Below are 20,789 nucleotides of genomic sequence, written 5' to 3' on the forward strand. Positions count from 1 at the left end.
CTACTTTAATGTTTAACGTTTGACTGCAAATGATTCATGCTTATTTAACTAATATGTTAACAAAGTTTTTAATTTAGAGTAATTTAATGTTGATTGATATATGTGACATACCTGTGATAAAGAGACAAAATTGCTTTCAGCTTGCACAGAAGATGGGATTCCCACCTAATGTTGTGGATTCTGCAGCAGAAAATATGGTCAAGCTTTACAACCTTTTTCTGAAATATGATGCAACCATGGTAGAAATAAATCCAATGGTAGAGGATTCAGATGGAGCGGGTAAAGTATCTTTTATCTAATATTGAATATATAATTTATCCACTTACTATATGCTTGACTAAGGAAGTTGAACTCATAAGGTAGCAAACTCATCACTGTGTAGAAGCTTATTTTGTCATAAATAAATATTCAATAGAATGAATGTAAACAAATATTAAAGAGACCCGTTAAAGCAAACATCTTAAATATAAAGCTGCACTGTCAAATATGGTGGCCACCAGCTATATGTGGCTATTAAAATTAATGTAAATGGTATAAGATTAAAATATCTGCTAGTCACATTTCATGTGCTCGTTAGCCACATGTTTACCATATTGGACAACACACATACCAAGCATTTCCCTCGCTGCAGCAAGTTCTGTTGTCCAGTGTGGTAGTAAGCTGTAGCTTTGGGGAAGTAGCCATCTTAATTAACCTCCACACATTTTAGACTTTGGTGACATCATAGGTCTGTTTTTAGCTACCAGAGAAATAAGATTAGCTTGTCAACTTGTAACAGCTTTTCTTTTACATATGCTTAAAAGGTAAATCACATTCTGAATTACCGTGTCTTCCATGTATAGTTTTTTCAGATGTCTTTCCATGGTTACATTTGACATCTAACAAAATCATGTATATATTTTTTTTACATATATTGTAGTATAAAATTTTATAGATATTTTATGTTGACTGCTTCTATTGCTGTAATTTATTTGATATTGTTTACATCTCTTTGGACATTTCTAATCTTAAGCATTTGTAGATCATCTTTTACTTTTACACTTCTTACTAGTTATATTCTTTAAAAAAAATTTTTTTTATCATTTATGTTTTAGCCAGAGAGGAAAGGGGAGAGAGGGACAGGAACATCAGTCATTCCTGTGTGTGCCCTGACCAGAGATTGAACTGGCAACCTCTCAACCTCTGTACTTCAGGCCGATGCTCCCAACAAATGGAGCTCTCTTGCCAGGGCTTAGTTATGTTCTTTATGACAGAAATCAATTTTTTGGTTACTCATTTATATGATTGTATAAAGAAGAATGAATAAATTCTCTTATGATAATAGAGCTAATTTATAAAACTAAAAATAATTAAACATTTTTTTTTATTTATTGGCCCAGACCAGTTGGCTCAGTGGATAGAGTAATGGCCCAGCATGCAGACATCCTAGGTTCAATCCCTGGTCAGGGCACACATGAGAAGAGACTACCTGCTTTCCCTCTTCCCTTCCCTCTCCTTCTCCCTCCCCTCCCCCCTCCATCTCACTCTGCTCTCCCTTCTCTCCCCTTTCTCTCCCTCTCACCTTCCCTCTCCTTCTCCCTCCCCTCCCCCCTCCATCTCACTCTGCTCTCCCTTCTCTCCCCTTTCTCTCCCTCTTCCCCTGTCACAGACAGTGGCTCAGTTGGTTTGAGCTTTGACCTGGCGCTGAGGATAGCTTGGTTGGTCCTATACCATGAGCCTCACGCACTAAAAATAGCTCAGTTGGTTAGACCATTGTCTCTAGATAGGGGTTGCCAGGTGGATGCTGGTTGGGGCACATGTGGGGGTCTTGTCTGTCTTTCCTCCTCTCACCTAAAAAATAAATTGATTGGCCTGACCTGTGGTGGCACAGTGGATAAAGTGTCAACCTGGGAATGCTGAGGTTGCCGGTTCAAAACCCTGGGCTTGCCTGGTCAAGGCACATATGGGAGTTGATGCTTTCTGCTCCTCCCCCTTCTCTCTCTCTCTCTCTCTCTCTCTCTCTCTCTCTCTCTGTCTCTCTAAAAAAAACTAAATAAAGTTAAAAATAAAAATTTAAAAAAAAATAAAAATAAATAAACCTATGGACTTAAAATCAGTGCATTTGTGGTTGCAGAGCAAGTAGGGTGAGAGTTTAGGACACAACTAATATACCAATGTGTAATCTCTTTAAAATTTTTCCTTTTGAGCACCATGAATTTGGTGCTTTAGTATGAATTGAGTATAGGTTATGTTTACTGGTATCTCACTCACCCTTGCAGGCATTGTCAGTGGCTGTTTCTACTGATTGTCACAAGTTAAAGCTTAAGAAAATGATTTGACTTTGGGTGATGGGCGTACAACACTGTCAGAAGTTCAAATGCTATAGGCCCTGGCTGGTTGGCTTAGTGGTAAAATGTTAGCATATCAAAAAAAAAAAAAATGTCAGCATGGTGTATGATGTCCCAGGTTTGATTTTAGGTCAGGGCACACAGGAGAAGCATCCATCTGCTTCTCTACCCCTCCCCCTCTTGCTTCTCTCTCTCTCTCTCTCTCTCTCCCTCCCTCACTCCCTCCCTCCTGCAGCCATGTCCTGATTGGAGCAGGTTGGCCCTGGGCGCTAAGGATGGCTCCATGGCCTCTGCCTCAGGCTCTGAGAAGAGCTCTGTTGCTGAACAATGGAGCTATGCCCCATATGGGCAGAGCATCACCCCCTAGTAGGCTTGCTGGGTGGATCCCCATTGGAATTCACGCAGGAATCTGTCTCTGCCTCCCCTCTTCTCACTGAATAAAATAAGAAAGAAAAGTTTAAGTTCTGTAGAAATGTTGACCTGAAAAAAAACAGTCACCCTTCGCCATATCACAGTTTACTTTTCACAGTCTCACTGTATCTGGATTTTTAAATTGTATATATCTAATTTTGTATCACAGATTTTTCACTATATCATGGGATTTTGCGGTATATAAGTATTTTTATATATTTATTGTTTTAATTATTTTTGTGGTAAAATAAGAATTTTCTAGCCTAAAATATTAAAAACAATATAAAAAATATATAAAGCCTTAAATATATATAAATAATAAAATCAATATAAGGTCGCTACTTCACAGATTTTCACCTCTCACGGGGGTTCTGGAACCTAACCTCCATGAGAGATGAAGAACCACTGTACTCTTACTGATCAACCTCAACCCATTAAATTTACTTTCTAAATTAAAAATCATCTGTTTTCTAGGGATTTGATCCCAAGTATGTTTGCATTGCAGAATCACCCTCAACGAGCTCATGAGTGAACCTGTCTTGACCTTGTGGAGTCTGTACCCCGATACCTAGTAAAAATAATGCCCTCGCTTTGCATTCCTCATGTATCTTTTTGAATAGCAGATCATATTTCTTTAAATGTTATGACTCTTTTTTTTATTTATTCATCTTAGAGAGGAGAGAGCGTGAGAGAGAGAGAGAGAGAGAAAGGGGGGAGGAGCAGGAAGCATCAACTCCCATATGTGCAAGTGCAGGGTTTTGAACCGGCGACCTCAGCGTTCCAGGTCGATGCTTTATCCACTGCACCACCACAGGCCAGGCAACAGCAGATCATATTTCTTAATGTAATAGATATATACATACTACTCACAAAAATTAGGGGATATTTCAAAATGAATATGAAGTGATAAAAAAAGTGGTTTAATTAAACAAGAACATCAGAAAAGCAAAATACAGTCCTAAAATGTTGTTTGATTATGCAAATGAGATGCAAAGCCAACTTTTATTTCATTGGTGAAAATGCAGTATGCAAAAGGCTGAAACTACTGGAGTATTTGCACGTTCTCTGACCCTCTAATTTTTTTGAGCAGTATATATACATACACACATATACAACTCTGCACTCTAAATTTAGAAAAACTTTTTTCAAATACCAATTAAAAAATAAAATACTGAGCTTCAAATTAAAAAGTCTCAACAAATCTTTAAGAATTAATTAACAGTAGTCTTTAAGCACAAAGCAATAAATTAGAAAGTAAAGTATTGTCATGGTTTTTAAATTTTGAAGAAAATATTTTAATTCATGAATTAATGAAGAAATCATAATGAAAATGAGAAAATATTTAGAACTGTAGAAACTCCAAGGTATGTAATGCTCTTTGGGAGTAAGAATTATCAAAAAAGATCAGTTATTTCTTAACATATAACTTAAATGTAAAACTGTCCAAGAATTTTAAATATGAAAAATGGATCGTTACACAGTTTGTATGGATAGTAAAAGGATAAAAATTGCCAATATATATTTTTTCTGTTCAACAGCATTTATTTAATATGATAGGTAATGTTTTGCTAAGTCAGTGCTTACTGTGAATGTGGTAGTGTATGCATTTCCCCCCCAACTTCTTGATACAGAAATAAAATAGTACAAGGAACTTCCATGTATGTGTCTATGTTTATATGTATAGATATGTATTTAATTTTGGGGGGGTTATTTTTCCGAAGTTAGAAGCTGGGAGGCAGTCAGACAGACTCCAGCATGCGCATCACCAGAATCCACCCAACATGCCCACCAGGGGGTGATGCTCTGCCCATTTGGGCATTGCTCCACTGCGGCTGGAGCCATTCTAGTGCCTGAGGTGGAGACCATGGAGCCATCCTCAGCGCCTGGGCCAACTTTGCTCCACTGGAGCCTCGGCCACAAGAGGGGAAGAGAGAGACAGAGGAAGAAGAGGGGGAATGGTGGATAAACAGATGGGCGCTTCTCCTCTGCCCTGACTGGGGATGGAACCTAGGACTTCCACATGCTGGGCCGATGCTCTACCGCTGAGCCAACCGGCCAGGGCCTGCATTTATTTAATTTTATCTCATACATTAATTTGTATAACCACCACCAACATGAAGATACAGAACTATTCCAGTACACCTGACTGATGGTGGTACAGTGGTTAGAGCACCGACCTGGTTCTCTGAGGTTGCAGGCTGGAGCACGGGCTTGCCGGCCTGAGTGCAGGTTCACCAGTTTGAGCACAGGATCATCAACATGATCCCAAGGTTGCTATCTTGAGCCCAAGGTCACTGGCTTGAGCAAGGGGGTCACTATCCACCCCCTTCTCCATCAAAGCACATATGAGAAGCAATCAAAAACATAACTAAAGTGAAGCAACTACAAGTTGATGCTTTTCACCTCTCTCTTCCACCCCCCCTTCCTGTTTCTCTGAAACCCCTCCCCCAAAAACCTGTGCCATTACCACATCTCATGTAGCCCTTTTATTCATATCCTTCACGTGCTTCTTCTCTGTTCTGTCCCTGTGCCCCGGCAACCACTGGTTGGTTCTTCATCTTTTAGTCATTTGGAAAATGCGATACAAATGCAATTATGCCATATGTAATATTTTAAGAACCACCTTCTTATTAGACAAAATGCCTTTGAAGTTCACCGATAATGTTGCATGTACCAGTAGTTCATTCATTTTTATTGGTGAGTTGTAATTAGTTGTTGGGTGTACCAGACTTCATTCAGCTATTCGCCCTTTGAAGGGCTTTGGGTTGTTTCCAATATTTTTGCTATTACTAATAAAGCTGCTATGAACATTCGTGGTGTCAATTTTTCAAGACCATAAGTTTTCCCTTTGTCATTTTTCTTTTAATATGTCAAGTCTTCTTTGAGCACTTCATTACTTTTGTGCAACAGGATGTTCGGGATTATCTTTTACTTTCTTATAATTCTGGAGTCAGCTTTTGCACCTGGCTCCTGTAATGTGGACAGGTTCATTTTCCTGTTATGGGAAATGGTATTTAGAAACCAAGGTATGCATGCTACCTATTGTTGCTACTGGTGTGTTATTGCTTCCAAGCCTTTTTCAGTGCACAGAACCTAGAAAAAAAGAGGTGTATGTATGGGTGTGTGTGTGCATACATAAAAATACAGATATATTTGTGTCTTTTTAAAAAATTTGTGATTTTATACAACCTTTAATTTTACTCTAATACAATAGAATTCATTCTACTATTTCCTTTTTAATTCCTCTTAGCCAACATGTAAGCTCATTATTTGCTCATATATTTATGTATTTCTGGTATTCTTTTTCTTTCCACAAATCAAGGTTTCCTAAGCGTGACACTATTGATATTTTGGGGCCAGATTATTGAGAGATAGGGAGGGGATGTCCTGTGCATTGTAGAACTTTATCCAATAGCATTCATGCCAGTTGTGACAACCAAAAATGCCTCTAGACATTGTCAGATATCCCTGTGACACGAAGACCACTGCGGTAGATTCAAGTTTCCATGTTATGTCCCTTGAGCCTGAAGAACTTTTAGCATTTTCTCTTGATGTAGGTCTGCTAGTGAGGAATTTTGCTTCTATTTGTCTGAAAATGTCTCTTTTTGTCTTTTTGAATATATTTTCACTGGATATAGAAATCTGGTTTGATATGTTTTTTATCACTTCAAGTATTTTTTTTCTGCCCAGTTTACCTCCCCATTTTCTTCTAATTTCACATATTGTTAGATGAATTGATACTGTCCAGTAGGTTACTGAGGTGTTGTTTGTTTGTTTTTTCTTTTTCAGATTGGATGACTTCTATTTATTTTCAGGTTCTGACCTATCTCCAATCTGTTGTTAAACCTACCAAGTAAATATTTCAGATAAACTTTTCAGTTCTAGAAGTTTCTATTTTCTTTTTACAGTTTTATTTTCTGCTGATGACGTACCTAGTACTTTATTATGATCACATTTTCCTTTAAGTCTTTAAACATTTTTAAAATAGCTGTTTCACTGATTGCTTTTTCTCTTTACTGTTGGTCACATTTTCCTGTTTCTTTACAAATGTGGTGATTTTAAGTTGTATTGGACATTTTTGGAGTTATGGTGTAGAGATTTTGAATTCTGTTGTCTTCATCTGAAAGAACGTTGATTTTTGTTAGTGGTTAACTTAGCCGAACTCCACACTGTCTCTTGTGTTGGGCAGCAGTTGAAACTGCTCAGTTTTTTCAGTGTTTTCTCTATTCAGGAACTGCAAGGAGAATGTGTTATATTGGAGTAGGGAAGTTTTAGAGTACTGAAAGATGAAGTGGGAGACGTGAACCCCATTTTGGCAGAGAGCTAGAGGTCAAAGCCTGATGAGACTGGATTTAAAGAGAGGAAGAAGGCAGGAGAAAATTCTCATACATTGAATTTAAGCACAGAAGTTGGCAGATGAATCTTTGAGGCTTTGTGGGCCATGGATGGTCTCAGGTGCTGCTGCTTTTTTCTTTTTCTTTCTTTTTTTTTCTTTTTTTGTGACACAGAGGGACAGACAGGAAGGGAGAGAGATGAGAAACATCAGTCCTTCATTGCAGCATCTTAGTTGTTCATTGATTGTATTCTCATATGTGCCTTGACCAGGGGCTACAGCAGAGTGAGTGACCCCTTGCTCAAGCCAGCGACCTTGGGCTCAAGCCAGTGACCATGGGGTTATGTCCATGATCCCATTCTCAAGTCAATGACTGCACATTCAAACTGGTGAGCCCACGCTTAAGCCGGCAATCTTCGGGCTTCAAACCTGGGTCCTCTGCATCCCAGTCTGGCTCTCTATCCACTGCACCACTGCCTGGTCAGGCTGCTGCTTTTCTTCTTCATCTTCCTTCATCCTTTTCCCTTCTTTACTCTGTGCAGCATAATAAAAATGTGAAACCATTCTTAGCACAGGCCATACAAAGATAGGCCCAGGCCAGATCTGGCCCTTGGGCTATAGTTTCCTGATGCCTGGTTTAAACAGCTCTTTCCATGAGCTTTGCTGTATAGAAAGAGAAGAGTAAAGGGGAGGAGGGGTAATGGCTAAAATACTTTTTACTGAGGTGGAGGAAAGAAGAGCCTTTCTTTGCACATCAGTTTGGTGTAGCCAATAGAAACGGAAAGGGTCTATAATGCAGGAGACAACTGCTGAAAGAATTTCTCTGAGTAGATGAGAAGGAATGGGATCTAGGACCCAAGTGAAGGGTTTGATGGGAGCATGGACAGGTAATTGGTAATTTAAAAAATATTTAAATATTTTTCAGGGGATTTTTTCCTCTTTATCTGTTGCATAGGATAGATGTAGAACCAGTCATTTTGATGGGCACTTTCAATTCCCAAATTTTCTTTTTGAAGAAACAGTTTGAATTCATTGAGAGCATACATTGAAATACTTTCAATAAAGTAACAACATGTGTTTTTCCCCAAACTGAAAAATATTTGGTTATTGGATAGTTTATTGTATCTGTCTTGAAATTAAGATCACTTTCTCTTTTTTTCTTCAAAGTGCTATGTATGGATGCAAAGATCAACTTTGATTCTAATTCAGCTTATCGCCAGAAGAAAATCTTTGATCTCCAGGACTGGACCCAGGAAGATGAGAGGGACAAAGATGCAGCGAAGGCCGATATAAACTACATTGGCCTAGATGGGAATATCGGCTGTCTAGGTACTGTGTGTTTTCACGTTAGAGTTGGATTGGCTAAGCTTAATTTATTTTCTTTGTGTTTGTTGCTTATACAAATCATTTTCCCCCCTTGATAGTAAATGGTGCTGGTTTGGCCATGGCCACAATGGATATAATAAAACTTCATGGTGGGACTCCAGCCAACTTTCTTGATGTTGGTGGTGGTGCTACTGTCCATCAAGTAACAGAAGCATTTAAGCTTATCACTTCGGATAAAAAGGTAAGGGCAGGGCTTATTTTAGAATTTGAGTGGTGAGTTGTAACTTGGATTAAAAGATGTGACTGTTATACTAGTTGAGCATTAAAATTATTTGCCATATTTAATTTTATAAAGAGAATTAAACTAAAGTAAGACTCAAAATGTACTTTATTCCCCTTATGTGCTGGTGGGATAAGTTGGTTGGTTAGAGCAGGGGTCTCAAACTCAACTCAGCATGTGGGCCGCAGAGCAAGATCACAGCCGTTTGGCGGGCCGCACTAGGTCTACAAAAGGCAGCTGTTACGCAACACTTTTCTCACTGCAGTTGAAAACAAAAAAAAATCAGTACAACAAGCACAGTCGTACATGCAGTTTACTCAGTGTCACAAAACGACCAGAAACTGTAGTTTGCATCACAACTGCTGTTAACTAAGCTAATATCTAGCTAGGATGCTAGAGAAATGAAAAATACAAGTAGGCCCCTAGGCTTACTTAATTTTATCCAAAATATTTTGAACTTCGTGGACTAGTCTGCGGGCCGCACAAAATTGTTCGGCGGGCCGCGAGTTTGAGACCCCTGGGTTAGAGCGTCATCCTGAAGCAGAGGTTGCCAGTTTGGTCCCCAGTCAGGGCACATGCAAGAACAGATCGATGTTCCCATCTATCTCTCTCTTCCTTTCTCACTAAAATCAATTTTTCAAAAATTAGTTTTAAAAAGTTAACAAATTTTATTGGAACTATATTTCTATAGCTTGTTTTGGCATAAACTCTAAAAGCAGAGTATTATGTAATGATCTAACTGTTGGGTCCTTACTAAGATGAACTAGAATTCTGGTTACATTTTAAGTATGGCTTTTAGGGTGTAGGTACAAGAATGAAGAAAAGCATATGAAGAATTCCAGTTTTAGGGACTGACATTAGGGGCACTGGAGTTAGAAACAGGCCCAGAGCCCAGGGAGACAGTGTGGATAGCATTGAAATAGCTGTATACATACTATTTCTCATTGTGTTGGACACTGTGCTTAGATTGGGAATACACGGTCCCTTCCTTGAAGGCATCTATAGTCTGACTCAGTTATAAAGTGAATGCAGAGCTGTGGAAGAGCAGAAGACAGCCAGTAACTGGGAGGATCACAGTGGTCTTCATTGAATGGATGCTACCTTGACCTGTCTGGGGAATTGAAAAGTTATGCAAGGGTATGGAGTTCAGCGAGGGCCACTGTGTTCATGGAATAAGATGCTCATGTATAAGACTAGTGTTCTTGTTGTGAATGAGAAGAGACAATGCTAGCAAATTCCAGATTTGTCTATAGTTAAGGAGTTTGGAATTTAACCCTCTACTCTAGCATACATACAGATACATATATTTATCCATTCCCTTATCTTTTTATGTTTTTAAAAGAAGGTAACTTTGCTAGTGGAGGGTAGAATGGAGAGTAGGACAGATCAGTTTGGTTGTTATACTTTATTGTTCAAAAAGATAAGTCCCTGTCAAAGGTAGTGCCAGTAAGAATAAAGCAAAGGTATTTAGAGGCATTTCTGGATGGAATAATTAAATTCATTTCCCCTCTTATTAGGGGCTGGGAGGTGGCATGGAGAGGGGCTGGTTAGATAAGCCAGCCAGAGGTTGGTTAGGACTTTGGCTGGGGAGAATCATTGGGTGGTGATGATGCCCTTTGTGCCATCAGAGGCAAAGTAGAGAAGTAATTGTGTTTCTGAATGAATGTGTTAAGTGTGCGTTGTGGGGACTATATCTAGTTGATGGTTATTATATTTCCTATAATGGTTAGTATATAACTGAGAGTCCTCAGTATATTGAGAAAAGTCAAAGTGTCAGAAGTTGGTGAGATGACTCATACGAGTGGGATGAGGAAACCACGGATGGAACCTAGCTCTTCACCTCTCCCTCTCCTCAGTGTTGTGGGCTGAATAAAGGGACAGAGAAAATGAGAGAGAACTGACAGATAGTTGAAGATCATGAGAGAGTGGTGACATTGAAGGTCAGGGTGAAGAATTTGAGAAGTAAGTGGATGGGCAACAGTGTCCGATGGTGCAGGAGCAATGAAGTAGAGGAAGTGTGAAGAGAGGTGGCTGGGAACCTCTGTTAGCAGTAGAGAGGAGTTGGCGGCTAGCCGGGTTGAAATGGACTGAGTTGTGATTGGGATTGAGGGGCATCAGGGAGGGATTACTCATTCAGGATGGTTTTGTGAAGGCCCAGAAGGATGTACTGCTAGCAGTTGAATGGAAGTAGGGTTGAGGAGAGCTGTGGGTATGTATGTATTTGCTTGTTTGTTTGTTCAGAAGACCAAGAAATTGAGCCATTGTTAGCTGGATGGAGAACAGAGGATTTTATGCTAAGAGCTGAGTGGGACAGAAGGCTCACAGAGAGTGAAGGGTATGAGGCAGAGGGTTAAGGAAAGGATTGCTAATGAATCACTATTACACTGCTCTTCAATTCATGTTAATGTTTCAGGTACGTTGTTTGTGTTTACTAATTCGCTTCCTCTTGAAGCACAGGAATGGGTAAACTACCACATTCCTCCATGTGTAAGACACTGCCATGTGTAAGGCGCACCTTAATACTGGGGCCTGAAATTTGATTTTAAAAAGTGTTACATAAAGTTATTGAACTCAAATTTTATTCATCATAAAATTCATATAACTTCATCCACGCGAAAAAGCGCGAAGAGCAAGTAAAAATATCTACAACCACTGTATAAGACACACCGTTTTTTAGACCCCAGATTTTTTGGGAAAGGGTGCGTCTTAAACATGGGGAATATGGACTAGGCTAGAAGCATCTAAAAATGCATTATTTGAATTGGTTGGGATGGCAGAGGTAGACTGGGTATGAAAGAATTGATCATACATATGACATTATCATTGAATTGCTCAGCTGCATGTTCCAGGATTGCTCCATAGTGAAGAAAATCAGATTGATACCTGATAGACCCAGGGATTAGAAAGGGGTTGAGAGATTAGAAGCTTTTAAGAGAAAAGGATTGGGTTTGATGGAGGTAAAGACAAAAGGAATTAAAAATGAAGAAGAGGCTGAACAAAAAGTGGGATTTACGCATTGGATGTTCTAGAGCTTCTCTTTCTGGACAAGGATATGTCCTTAGTAGCAATTAGTTGAAATGAACCGGAGGTGACCATCATGTGGTAAAGATCCAGTCACTTTAAGGCCAGCTGATGCCCCATGGTGCATATTGTAACTATCCAGAGTAGGTGGGGCGGAGAGATAGGAGGGAGCCAAAGTGCACTCTGAATTCTAGCCTGCTGCAATTTCCAGACCTTCATTTGTAGAATTAGTAGTGGTAAAGATAAGGAATGTGTAGTCTAGCTCAGTGTGTCTCAACCTTTTCATTTCATGGCACTTACAGAAAATGGTATTTCAACAGGGCCTAGAAGTGAGATGGGAGAAGGTTGCATGTGGTCAAAGGCCACTGGCCCAGAGGCACCAGCTATCCCAGAACCTTCCTAGCCACCCCTGCAGGTTGAAGGGGAACAATAGTTTTGGTGCATCTATAACCCGTTTGTATTGCACTGGCTAAGAAGCTCTGGTGTAGCTAAATGAACTTAGTGTGTGGTTCAATAATAAATGAAAAATAAAAAATGTCATTTGTAAAGGATAGAACACTTAGATTATCGGTGTGATGATGAAGGAATCCTGATGCAAGGAGGCCCTGAGGTTTGGATGGGATGTGCAGCTAGATGTGGGTGTACAGAAATTGAGTGATTTTGAGGGCCTACTTTGTGTGAAGAGTTTGTTGAATTGGTGGGGATAAGTTAAGAAGAGATGATAGTTAATGAATGTAAGTTGGGGATTGAATGTAAGTTGGGGATCTTGCAGGTGACATTGTCTACAACATGATCTGAGATAGTTATGTTGGTGAATGGCTGTATTTAATAGGAAATGAGTAAATGGAATCAGGCCTTGTTCATGAGACAGAAGAGAAGACAATATGAGCCAGGTGTTGGAATTATCCAGAGAGCATTAGAAAGTTCTGGTGTGTGGTGGGCCGTACAGACTTCAGTGCTGAGAGCTGCAGAGCTGTAAATGGTTTCATGGAATTAATTTTTATTATGAGCTACAAATACTAGTATTTTCTTGAGAAGGAGGGACACACACTTCTTTAAATTTTAATCTATCTAAAATGTTTTAGCCTGACCAGGCGGTGGTGCAGTGGGTAGAGCGTCGGACTGGGATGCAGAGGACTCAGGTTCAAGACCCCGAAGTCAACAGCTTGAGTGCGGGCTCATCTGGTTTAAGCAAAAGTTCACCAGCTTGGACCCAAGGTTGCTGGCTTGAGCAAGGGGTTACTCGGTCTGCTGAAGGTCCACGGTCAAGGCACATATGAGAAAGCAATCAATGAACAACTAAGGTGTCACAACGAAAAACTGATCATTGAGGCTTCTTATCTCTCTTTGTTCCTGTCTGTCTGTCCCTATCTATCCCTTTCTCTGACTCTGTAAAAAAATAAATAAATAAAATAAATTAAAATGTTTTATTCACAGGTACTGGCTATTCTGGTCAACATTTTTGGAGGAATCATGCGATGTGATGTTATTGCACAGGGTATAGTCATGGCAGTAAAGGATTTGGAAATTAAAATACCTATTGTGGTACGATTACAAGGTGAGTATAATAGATATCTTACAATTCTTTCTTGAAACCTAATTGCTTAAAAGTTCATGATTCCAAGGAGTTTAGTTATTTTAAGGTATAGTTTTCAGCCTGACCAGTGGTGGCACAGTGGATAGAGCATCGATCTGGGACACCGAGGTTCCAGGTTCCAAACTCCAAGGTCACCGGCTTGAGTGCCAGCTCATCCAGCTTGAACGCACACTCATCAGCTTGAATACATGCTCGCCAGCCTGAGTGCCAGGTCGCTGGCTTGAGTGTGGAAATGGGATCGTTGACATGAGCCCAAAGTTGCTATTTTGAGCAAGGGGTCACAGCACAGCCTGAGCACCACGCCGCCGTCAAGGCATATACGAGAAGCAATAAAAGAAGTACTAAAGTGACACAGTTATGAGTTGTTGCTTGTCATCTCTCTCACGCACACATGCACTATATATATAGATGGTTTTCAAATAGCTGTATCTTTTAAATGAAAGAGTTATATAATAAGGAATTTTGCTTGGTATGATTGTATACATTATTTCATGTACTTTGTCTTGGATTCCAACTTACCTGAATTACCACTGATGTGGTAAGGTGCTGTATTTCATGAGGTAACTCTAGGTTTTTACAGTTTTCTTTGGTTTAGAGCATTTATTATACCTGTTAAACAATGAAAGTACTGATGTTGAAATGTCATACTTGTATATGGTGACAAACATTTTTAATGATTTTGTATAGCTATGTAAAACATCTTCATATGTGCATGATGACTCCCTTTCAGGCACACGAGTCGATGATGCTAAAGCACTGATAGCGGACAGTGGACTGAAAATCCTAGCTTGTGATGACTTGGATGAAGCTGCTAAAATGGTAAGCAGACTGCATTAATCTAAGGATAAATTTGCAGAGTGTGTAAGGATTTATAAAAATTTAGGTTTTAAAGTGAACCAGCTAATATTACTAATAATTATTTTTCAGCTAAATACTAGTATTTACTTTCTATTATTTAGTGATAGAAAGTAAAATACTATCTCCTAGACCCAAACTCTTATCCCAGCGTGTGAGTCAAGATTATATATTTAAAGAAAAACAAACTTAGGTTTTCATTGTGATATACATTAACCGTTTTAAATTACTATCAACTCATGCCCAATCCTGTTTCATCTATATTCTTACTTTTTTTTTTAAATGAGAGGAAGGGAGGCAGAGATAGACTCCCACATGCTCCCTGACTGGGATCCACCCAGCAACCCCTCTAGGGGGGATGTTCTGCCCATTGGGGGCCCTTGCTCCATTACAACCAGGGCTGTTTTTTAGTGCCTGAGGTAGAGGTCATGGAGCCATCCTCAGCACCCGGGGCTAACTAGCTCTACTTGAGCCATGGTTGCAGGATGGGAGGAGAAGAGAAAGAAAGAAGTGACAAAGGGCGGGGTGGAGAAGCAGATGGACACTTCTCCTGTGAGCCCTGACAGGGAATCGAACCTGGGACATCCACACACTGGGCTGATGCTCTACCACTGAATCAACTGACCAGAGCCTTACCTATTTCCTTCTTACCTATGATTATTTTGAAGCAAACATTATATCATTTCATACATATCATGTGTCTATAAAAGATAAAGGTATTGATAATGATATTATAGGAATTGTTATTTGTTTTAGGTAGGATAGTGGTATGTTTATATTTTATAAAAAAGAATCTAGGCCTGACTAGGCAGTGGCACAGTGGATAGAGCGTCGGACTGGGATGCGGAGGACCCAGGTTTGAGACCCCAAGGTCACCAGCTTGAGTGCAGGCTCATCTGGTTTGAGCAAAAGCTCACCAGCTTGGACCCAAGGTTGCTGGCTCGAGCAAGGGGTTACTTGGTCTGCTGAAGGCCTGCGGTCAAGGCACATATGAGAAAGCAATCAATGAACAACTAAGGTATTGCAACGAAAAACTGATTCTTGATATGTTGTGATTTTTATGATTCAAAGCTACTTTTTTTGTACTTTTCCAAAGTGAGAAGGGGGGACGGAGGCAGAGACAGACTCCCACATGTGCCCTACCGGGATCCACCCGGCATGCCCACCAGGGGGTGATGCTCTGCCCATCTGGGGCATTGCTCCGCTACAACTGGAGCCATTCTAGCACCTGAGGCGGAAGCCATGGAGCCATTCTCAGTGCCCGGGCCAACTTTGCTCCACTGGAGCCTTGGCTGTGGGAGGGGAAGAGAGAGGTAGAGAGAAAGGAGAGGGGAAAGGAGGGAGAAGCAGATGGGCACTTCTCCTGTGTGCCCTAGCTGGGAATCGAACCCGTAACTTCCACATGCCAGGTTGACACTCTGCCGCTGAGCCAACCAGCCAGGGCTATATATATTTTTTATTTAGTTTCTTCAGTAGAATTAGGGTCAAAATAAGTATGCATTACAGTTGGTTAATATTGTTACTAAGTGTTAGTTAATCTGTGGAGTTTCCTTTTTCTTTTTTTGGAGTTTATTTGTTGAAAAAGCCAGGTTGATGGTCGTGTAGTGTTTCCCATAGTTGGGATATTAATGATTGTATCCCTTGGTTGTCATCTACCCCTGTATTTTCTGTAAACTGGTAGTTTTGGTCTGTAGGCTTGATCATCTTTGTATTTGCTTTGAAGGAGCAGGGAACAACAGTGTTTTATAGTTGGTGTTGTGTAATTCTATAAGAAAGTATATAATGTCAGGTTATTTCTCTTTTTTTGCAATACTTAGGTTTAATATTTCATAAATGCAAAGTGGTGATAATTCTAATTCTGTTTTTTATTATATGGAATACTTAAAACAAGTGAAACTCCCTTATATCAAGTATTTGTTATCATGAAATAAATTTTGCATAGGAAAAGGAGGACAGTTACTTGATTCTTTGCTTTTATTTATATTTTCAAAATAATGAGTTTATTCTGTTATGTGCTATAACAATAACCAGGCTTTTTTGTTTCTTATATTTTTATTTTTAGGTGTGTGTGTGTTTATTTGCACATGTTATTTTTAACTCAGTGGATTTTAAGCCTATTTGATGTGGTTCAGTCCATATTAGTAATTTTTATTTATGCTCAAATGATCCCATATTTGGTCCATGGGAACCTCTTCAAGTTGATTCCTGAGTCTCTCTCACATGTCCTGTGATATGCTTTCTGTTGATAAGAAGTTTCAGGATCCCCTTGACATTTTTGCTCCAGACCTGGAATCAGCCAAATGGTATTTAGAGATCACAGTTTGATTTCTGAAGGTCAAAGGTCTTTATGACTACTGAGCTGTTCATTGTTTCTGGACTTTGAAATGATAAACCTAGGAAAATGTGTACTTTTTTAAGGAGATAAGTGCTAGAGCACACACTGATATTTCCAGTGCAAATCCAGTAGTATGGGTCTATTCTTTTTCTCTCTGCCATGTCATACATACATATAAATATTCATTTACTTTGTCCCTCAGAACAGACATGACAGTTATACAGTAATAATACCAACAATATGGTTACTGAAAGCAATTTAAGATATATATTTGCAGTTCTCTATCTCCTCTGAAGTATTTCTCATAATGTATTGGATTTAAAATTCATGTGAAATAGCTCTTTGTGTTTTCTCCTGGCTTAATATACAGTTAGTTTCATCTATTATCATTATTTTTTAAGGAATTGCTTTTTTAAAAATAAGCAATTTTTGTTTTATATTATATAAATACTAAGTCATAACTATAAAACAAAGTATAAACAAAGACTCTTAACTTTTATACCTATTTCTTCCCCATAGGTAACCAGCTTTTTTAAAAAAAAGTTTTGGTTCATCCTTCAAGCAAATTGTGTGTGTACAAATGCACACACATCTGTCCATTTACCCTCATTATATGATTATTACATATACTTGACCTTATTTCCTTTTTTTTCTTTTTTTTCCTTTTTTTTTGTGACAGACAGAGAGACAAAGAGAGGGACAGATAAGAACAGACAGACAGGAAGCGGGGAGAGAGATGAGAAGCATCAATTCTTCCTCGGAGCTCTTTAGTTTCCTTAGTTGTTCACTGATTGATTTCTCATATGTGCCTTGACTGGAAGGCTACAGCAGAGTGAATGACCCCTTGCTTAAGCCAGTGACCTTGGGCTCAAGCTGGTGAGCCTTGCTTAAACTAGATGAGCCTGCACTCAAGCTGGCGACTGCAGGGTTTCGAATCTGGGTCCTCTGTGTCCCAGTCTGACACTCTACCCACTGCGCCACCGCCTGGGCAGGCTTGACCTTATTTCTTTTACTTCGCATGATTATCTTAGAGCACACTCCATAGCAGACTCCATAGAGATGTTTCTAAATGAGAACTTTTGATTCTTCCTCACCTATGTTTATAGACATTTCATGGAATACTCTTTTGGGGCTATATGGTTTAATCAGTAATTAGCTTTTAAGATTTGCTGAGTTAATGTACTATTTCATAAGAATAATAAAGGTCTTATGTTTTTCTTTGAGACATACTCTGGGAAAGTATCTATTAGTAAATAAAATTCAACTGTAATTTAAAGACAGAGGATCTTATACTCAATCCTGAATTTAAATTATGATTTTGACCAAGGGAATGGTAGGGAGAAAGTATTTCAGAAAGCCTGTTTTGCCCTGGCCGGTTGGCTCAGCGGTAGAGCATAGGCCTGGCGTGCGGGGGACCCGGGTTCGATTCCCGGCCAGGGCACATAGGATAAGCGCCCATTTGCTTCTCCACCCCCCCCCCCTTCCTCTCTGTCTCTCTCTTCCCCTCCCGCAGCCAAGGCTCCATTGGAGCAAAGATGGCCCGGGTGCTGAGGATGGCTCCTTGGCCTCTGCCCCAGGTGCTAGAGTGGCTCTGGTCCTGGCAGAGCGACGCCCCGGAGGGGCAGAGCATCGCCCCCTGGTGGGCAGAGCGTCACCCCTGGTGGGCGTGCTGGGTGGATCCCGGTTGGGCGCATGCGGGAGTCTGTCTGGCTGTCTCTCCCCGTTTCCGGCTTCAGGGAAAAAAAAAAAAGAAAGAAAGAAAGAAAGAAAGAAAGAAAGAAAGAAAGAGAGAGAGAGAGAGAGAGAGAGAGAGAGAGAGAAAGAAAGAGAAAGAAAGAAAGAGAGAGAGGGAGAGAGAGAGAGGGAGGAAGGAAGGAAGGAAGGAAGGAAGGAAGGAAGGAAGGAAGGAAGGAAGGAAGGAAGGAAGGAAGGAAGGAAGGAAGGAAGGAAGGAAGGAAGGAAGGAAGGAAGGAAGGAAGGAAGGAAGGAAGGAAGGAAGGAAGGAAGGAAGGAAGGAAGGAAGGAAGGAAGGAAGGAAGGAAGGAAGGAAGGAAGGAAGGAAGGAAGGAAGGAAGGAAGGAAGGAAGGAAGGAAGGAAGGAAGGAAGGAAGGAAGGAAGGAAGGAAGGAAGGAAGGAAGGAAGGAAGGAAGGAAGGAAGGAAGGAAGGAAGGAAGGAAGGAAGGAAGGAAGGAAGGAAAGCCTGTTTTGATTTTGAGATGTGTGATAAATTGTTGAGTGGAAAAATGAAGGGTGGTAGGAGTCTGGCTAGGGCAGTAATTCCATGTGATGTGAGGTGAAGGTTATGGATAAACAATAACTTGGCTCTTGAAAGTATGCTTGTGTGCACTGAGAGCCTGAAGTAAGAGAGGCTTACTTGGAGAGAAAGGAGACATGGAGAGAAAGAAGAATCAGCAGGACCTCAATCAAATAGGCTATGAAAGATACAAGTGAACAGTTGATTCAAGTTGTGACTGGTATGTTTTCCTACTGACTAGGACATTATGATTAGAATGGCTAATGCTTATGAGTGCGAAAGTGATTTATGTCAGAATTGCCCACGTTTCAAATGGGAAGGCTTGAGTGTACATTAATTTCATATAATCAATAGTTCTGATATTAGGTTTTTGTGAAAACAGAGACAAAGATGGTTTGTTTTTTCCTTTCAGGTTGTAAAGCTCTCTGAAATAGTGAATTTAGCCAAACAAGCCCAGGTGGATGTGAAATTTCAGTTGCCGATCTGATCTGAGAATCCAGTGGATGGCTGAAGGTTTTAAATGTGCTCTAAGCGTTAAAAATACTGTATTCTGTATTATTATTATTATTATTGTTCCTTTTCTCTTTAGTGTTTGAAGATTATGATTGCCATCTAGGCATAAAAACTTAAAATCATTTGGTCAGCATTTAATTCCACTGTTGCAAATGGGCTGTTTGTTCCATGCAGCTGTCTGATTTCTTCTGTTGCAGCCTTCTTTTTCACTTCCACGGACTGCCATTTGCAGTATTCCAGTTTATTACTGTTGGACACAACATTCTTATGAGTCCTATGAATAAAATAAATATTGAGATAAAGCTTTATTCTTTAATGTCAGAAATATTGTATCTAATAACTAGCCTCATTAGTAGAACAATGTATTAAAACAATATTTTATGAGTGTTTATCTTCCACACCAGATACTTAACTAAGCGTATCAGTTATTATTTATAAACAAATCTTTCAAACACTCCTCAGAATATTCTTTTAAATATTTCAGTGAAGTAACTTGATTATTTGAACATTGTTTTAAATCATTTCAAAACACTGATAACTGCAAGTCTTCATGATCCTGTGGAGTTAAGAACCTGTAGGTTTGTATCAAATAAAGGTATATTTGCTAAGGATTTGGCATACAAAATTAACAATGTCAGGTTAATAAAAATCTCCCAATGTGAGTTGGAGTAATGTCTTTTTTCTTTTTTAAGTAAACACAGTAGAAAGTGATATATTTATTATTGCACTAAACACCTCTACGAACTGATCTGTAGATCATATACTAGGGCATGACACTACCTTGCATATTATTAAGCTACCTACGGATATTTCACTTGGGTTTTACTGTTTATGTGTGCCATCTTACACCTCTGTCAAAGATAATACATAGTACGCCTGACGTGTGGTGGTCTAGTGGATATGGTGTCGATCGACCTGGAATGCTGAGGTTACTAGTTCAAAACCCCGGCTTGCCTGGTCAAGGTACATACAAGAAGCACATACAACTATGAGTTGATGCTTCATGCTTCTCCCCCTTCTCTCTCTCTCCTCTTTCTAAAATCAATAATAAAATATTTTATGTTTATCTCTTCAATCAAGGAATTACAGGTTGAATTTTTAAAAGCAAACATTTTATCAAACTCCTTGGCAAAGATAAATAGTCTTCAAACCTGAATAGCCATCTTTACTGAACAGAAGAATGTACGTAAGAGAAGCAGCAACATGGAGGTGGTTTTCAAACTTGATTTTCTCAAATTAGGTTAGGTGCAGTTGCCCTGTAGGCCTTAGTTTTCACATTATTGCCTTATACCACCACAGTACATGGGTTAATGTTATACAGTAAATATAAAAACTTGAATGATTTTAATAGCTATATCTGTATAACAAAAATAGAAAATTTAACACCTATCTTAATAATATATTAAATATGTGTGTTGTTGGTATTCAGGGTCTCTTGAAGAGGAGCCGCAAAGGAATGAGGCAGCAACAATACTGCAAGTGGAGGACCCCAATCTCTCCAGGATTGAGGTACCTTAGAGAGATCAGTTATCCAAT

The 20,789-nt window shown here is 39.5% G+C and overlaps 1 protein-coding gene across 1 annotated transcript in view; it reads left to right on the forward strand.

Moving 5' to 3' along the window:
* Positions 1-19,915, forward strand: part of SUCLA2 (succinate-CoA ligase ADP-forming subunit beta) — a 40,649-nt gene extending 20,734 nt beyond the window's left edge. Inside the window, exons 6-11 of the mRNA XM_066236040.1 lie at positions 141-279; positions 8,239-8,400; positions 8,496-8,638; positions 13,136-13,256; positions 14,026-14,114; positions 19,153-19,915. Of these exons, the coding sequence (XP_066092137.1) occupies positions 141-279; positions 8,239-8,400; positions 8,496-8,638; positions 13,136-13,256; positions 14,026-14,114; positions 19,153-19,227 (729 nt within the window). The 3' untranslated portion in view covers positions 19,228-19,915. The remainder of the gene's footprint in view (positions 1-140; positions 280-8,238; positions 8,401-8,495; positions 8,639-13,135; positions 13,257-14,025; positions 14,115-19,152) is intronic.
* Positions 19,916-20,789: the final 874 nt, after the last annotated feature.

Source organism: Saccopteryx bilineata, chromosome 6, assembly GCF_036850765.1.
Source record: "Saccopteryx bilineata isolate mSacBil1 chromosome 6, mSacBil1_pri_phased_curated, whole genome shotgun sequence".
NCBI lineage: Eukaryota > Metazoa > Chordata > Mammalia > Chiroptera > Emballonuridae > Saccopteryx > Saccopteryx bilineata.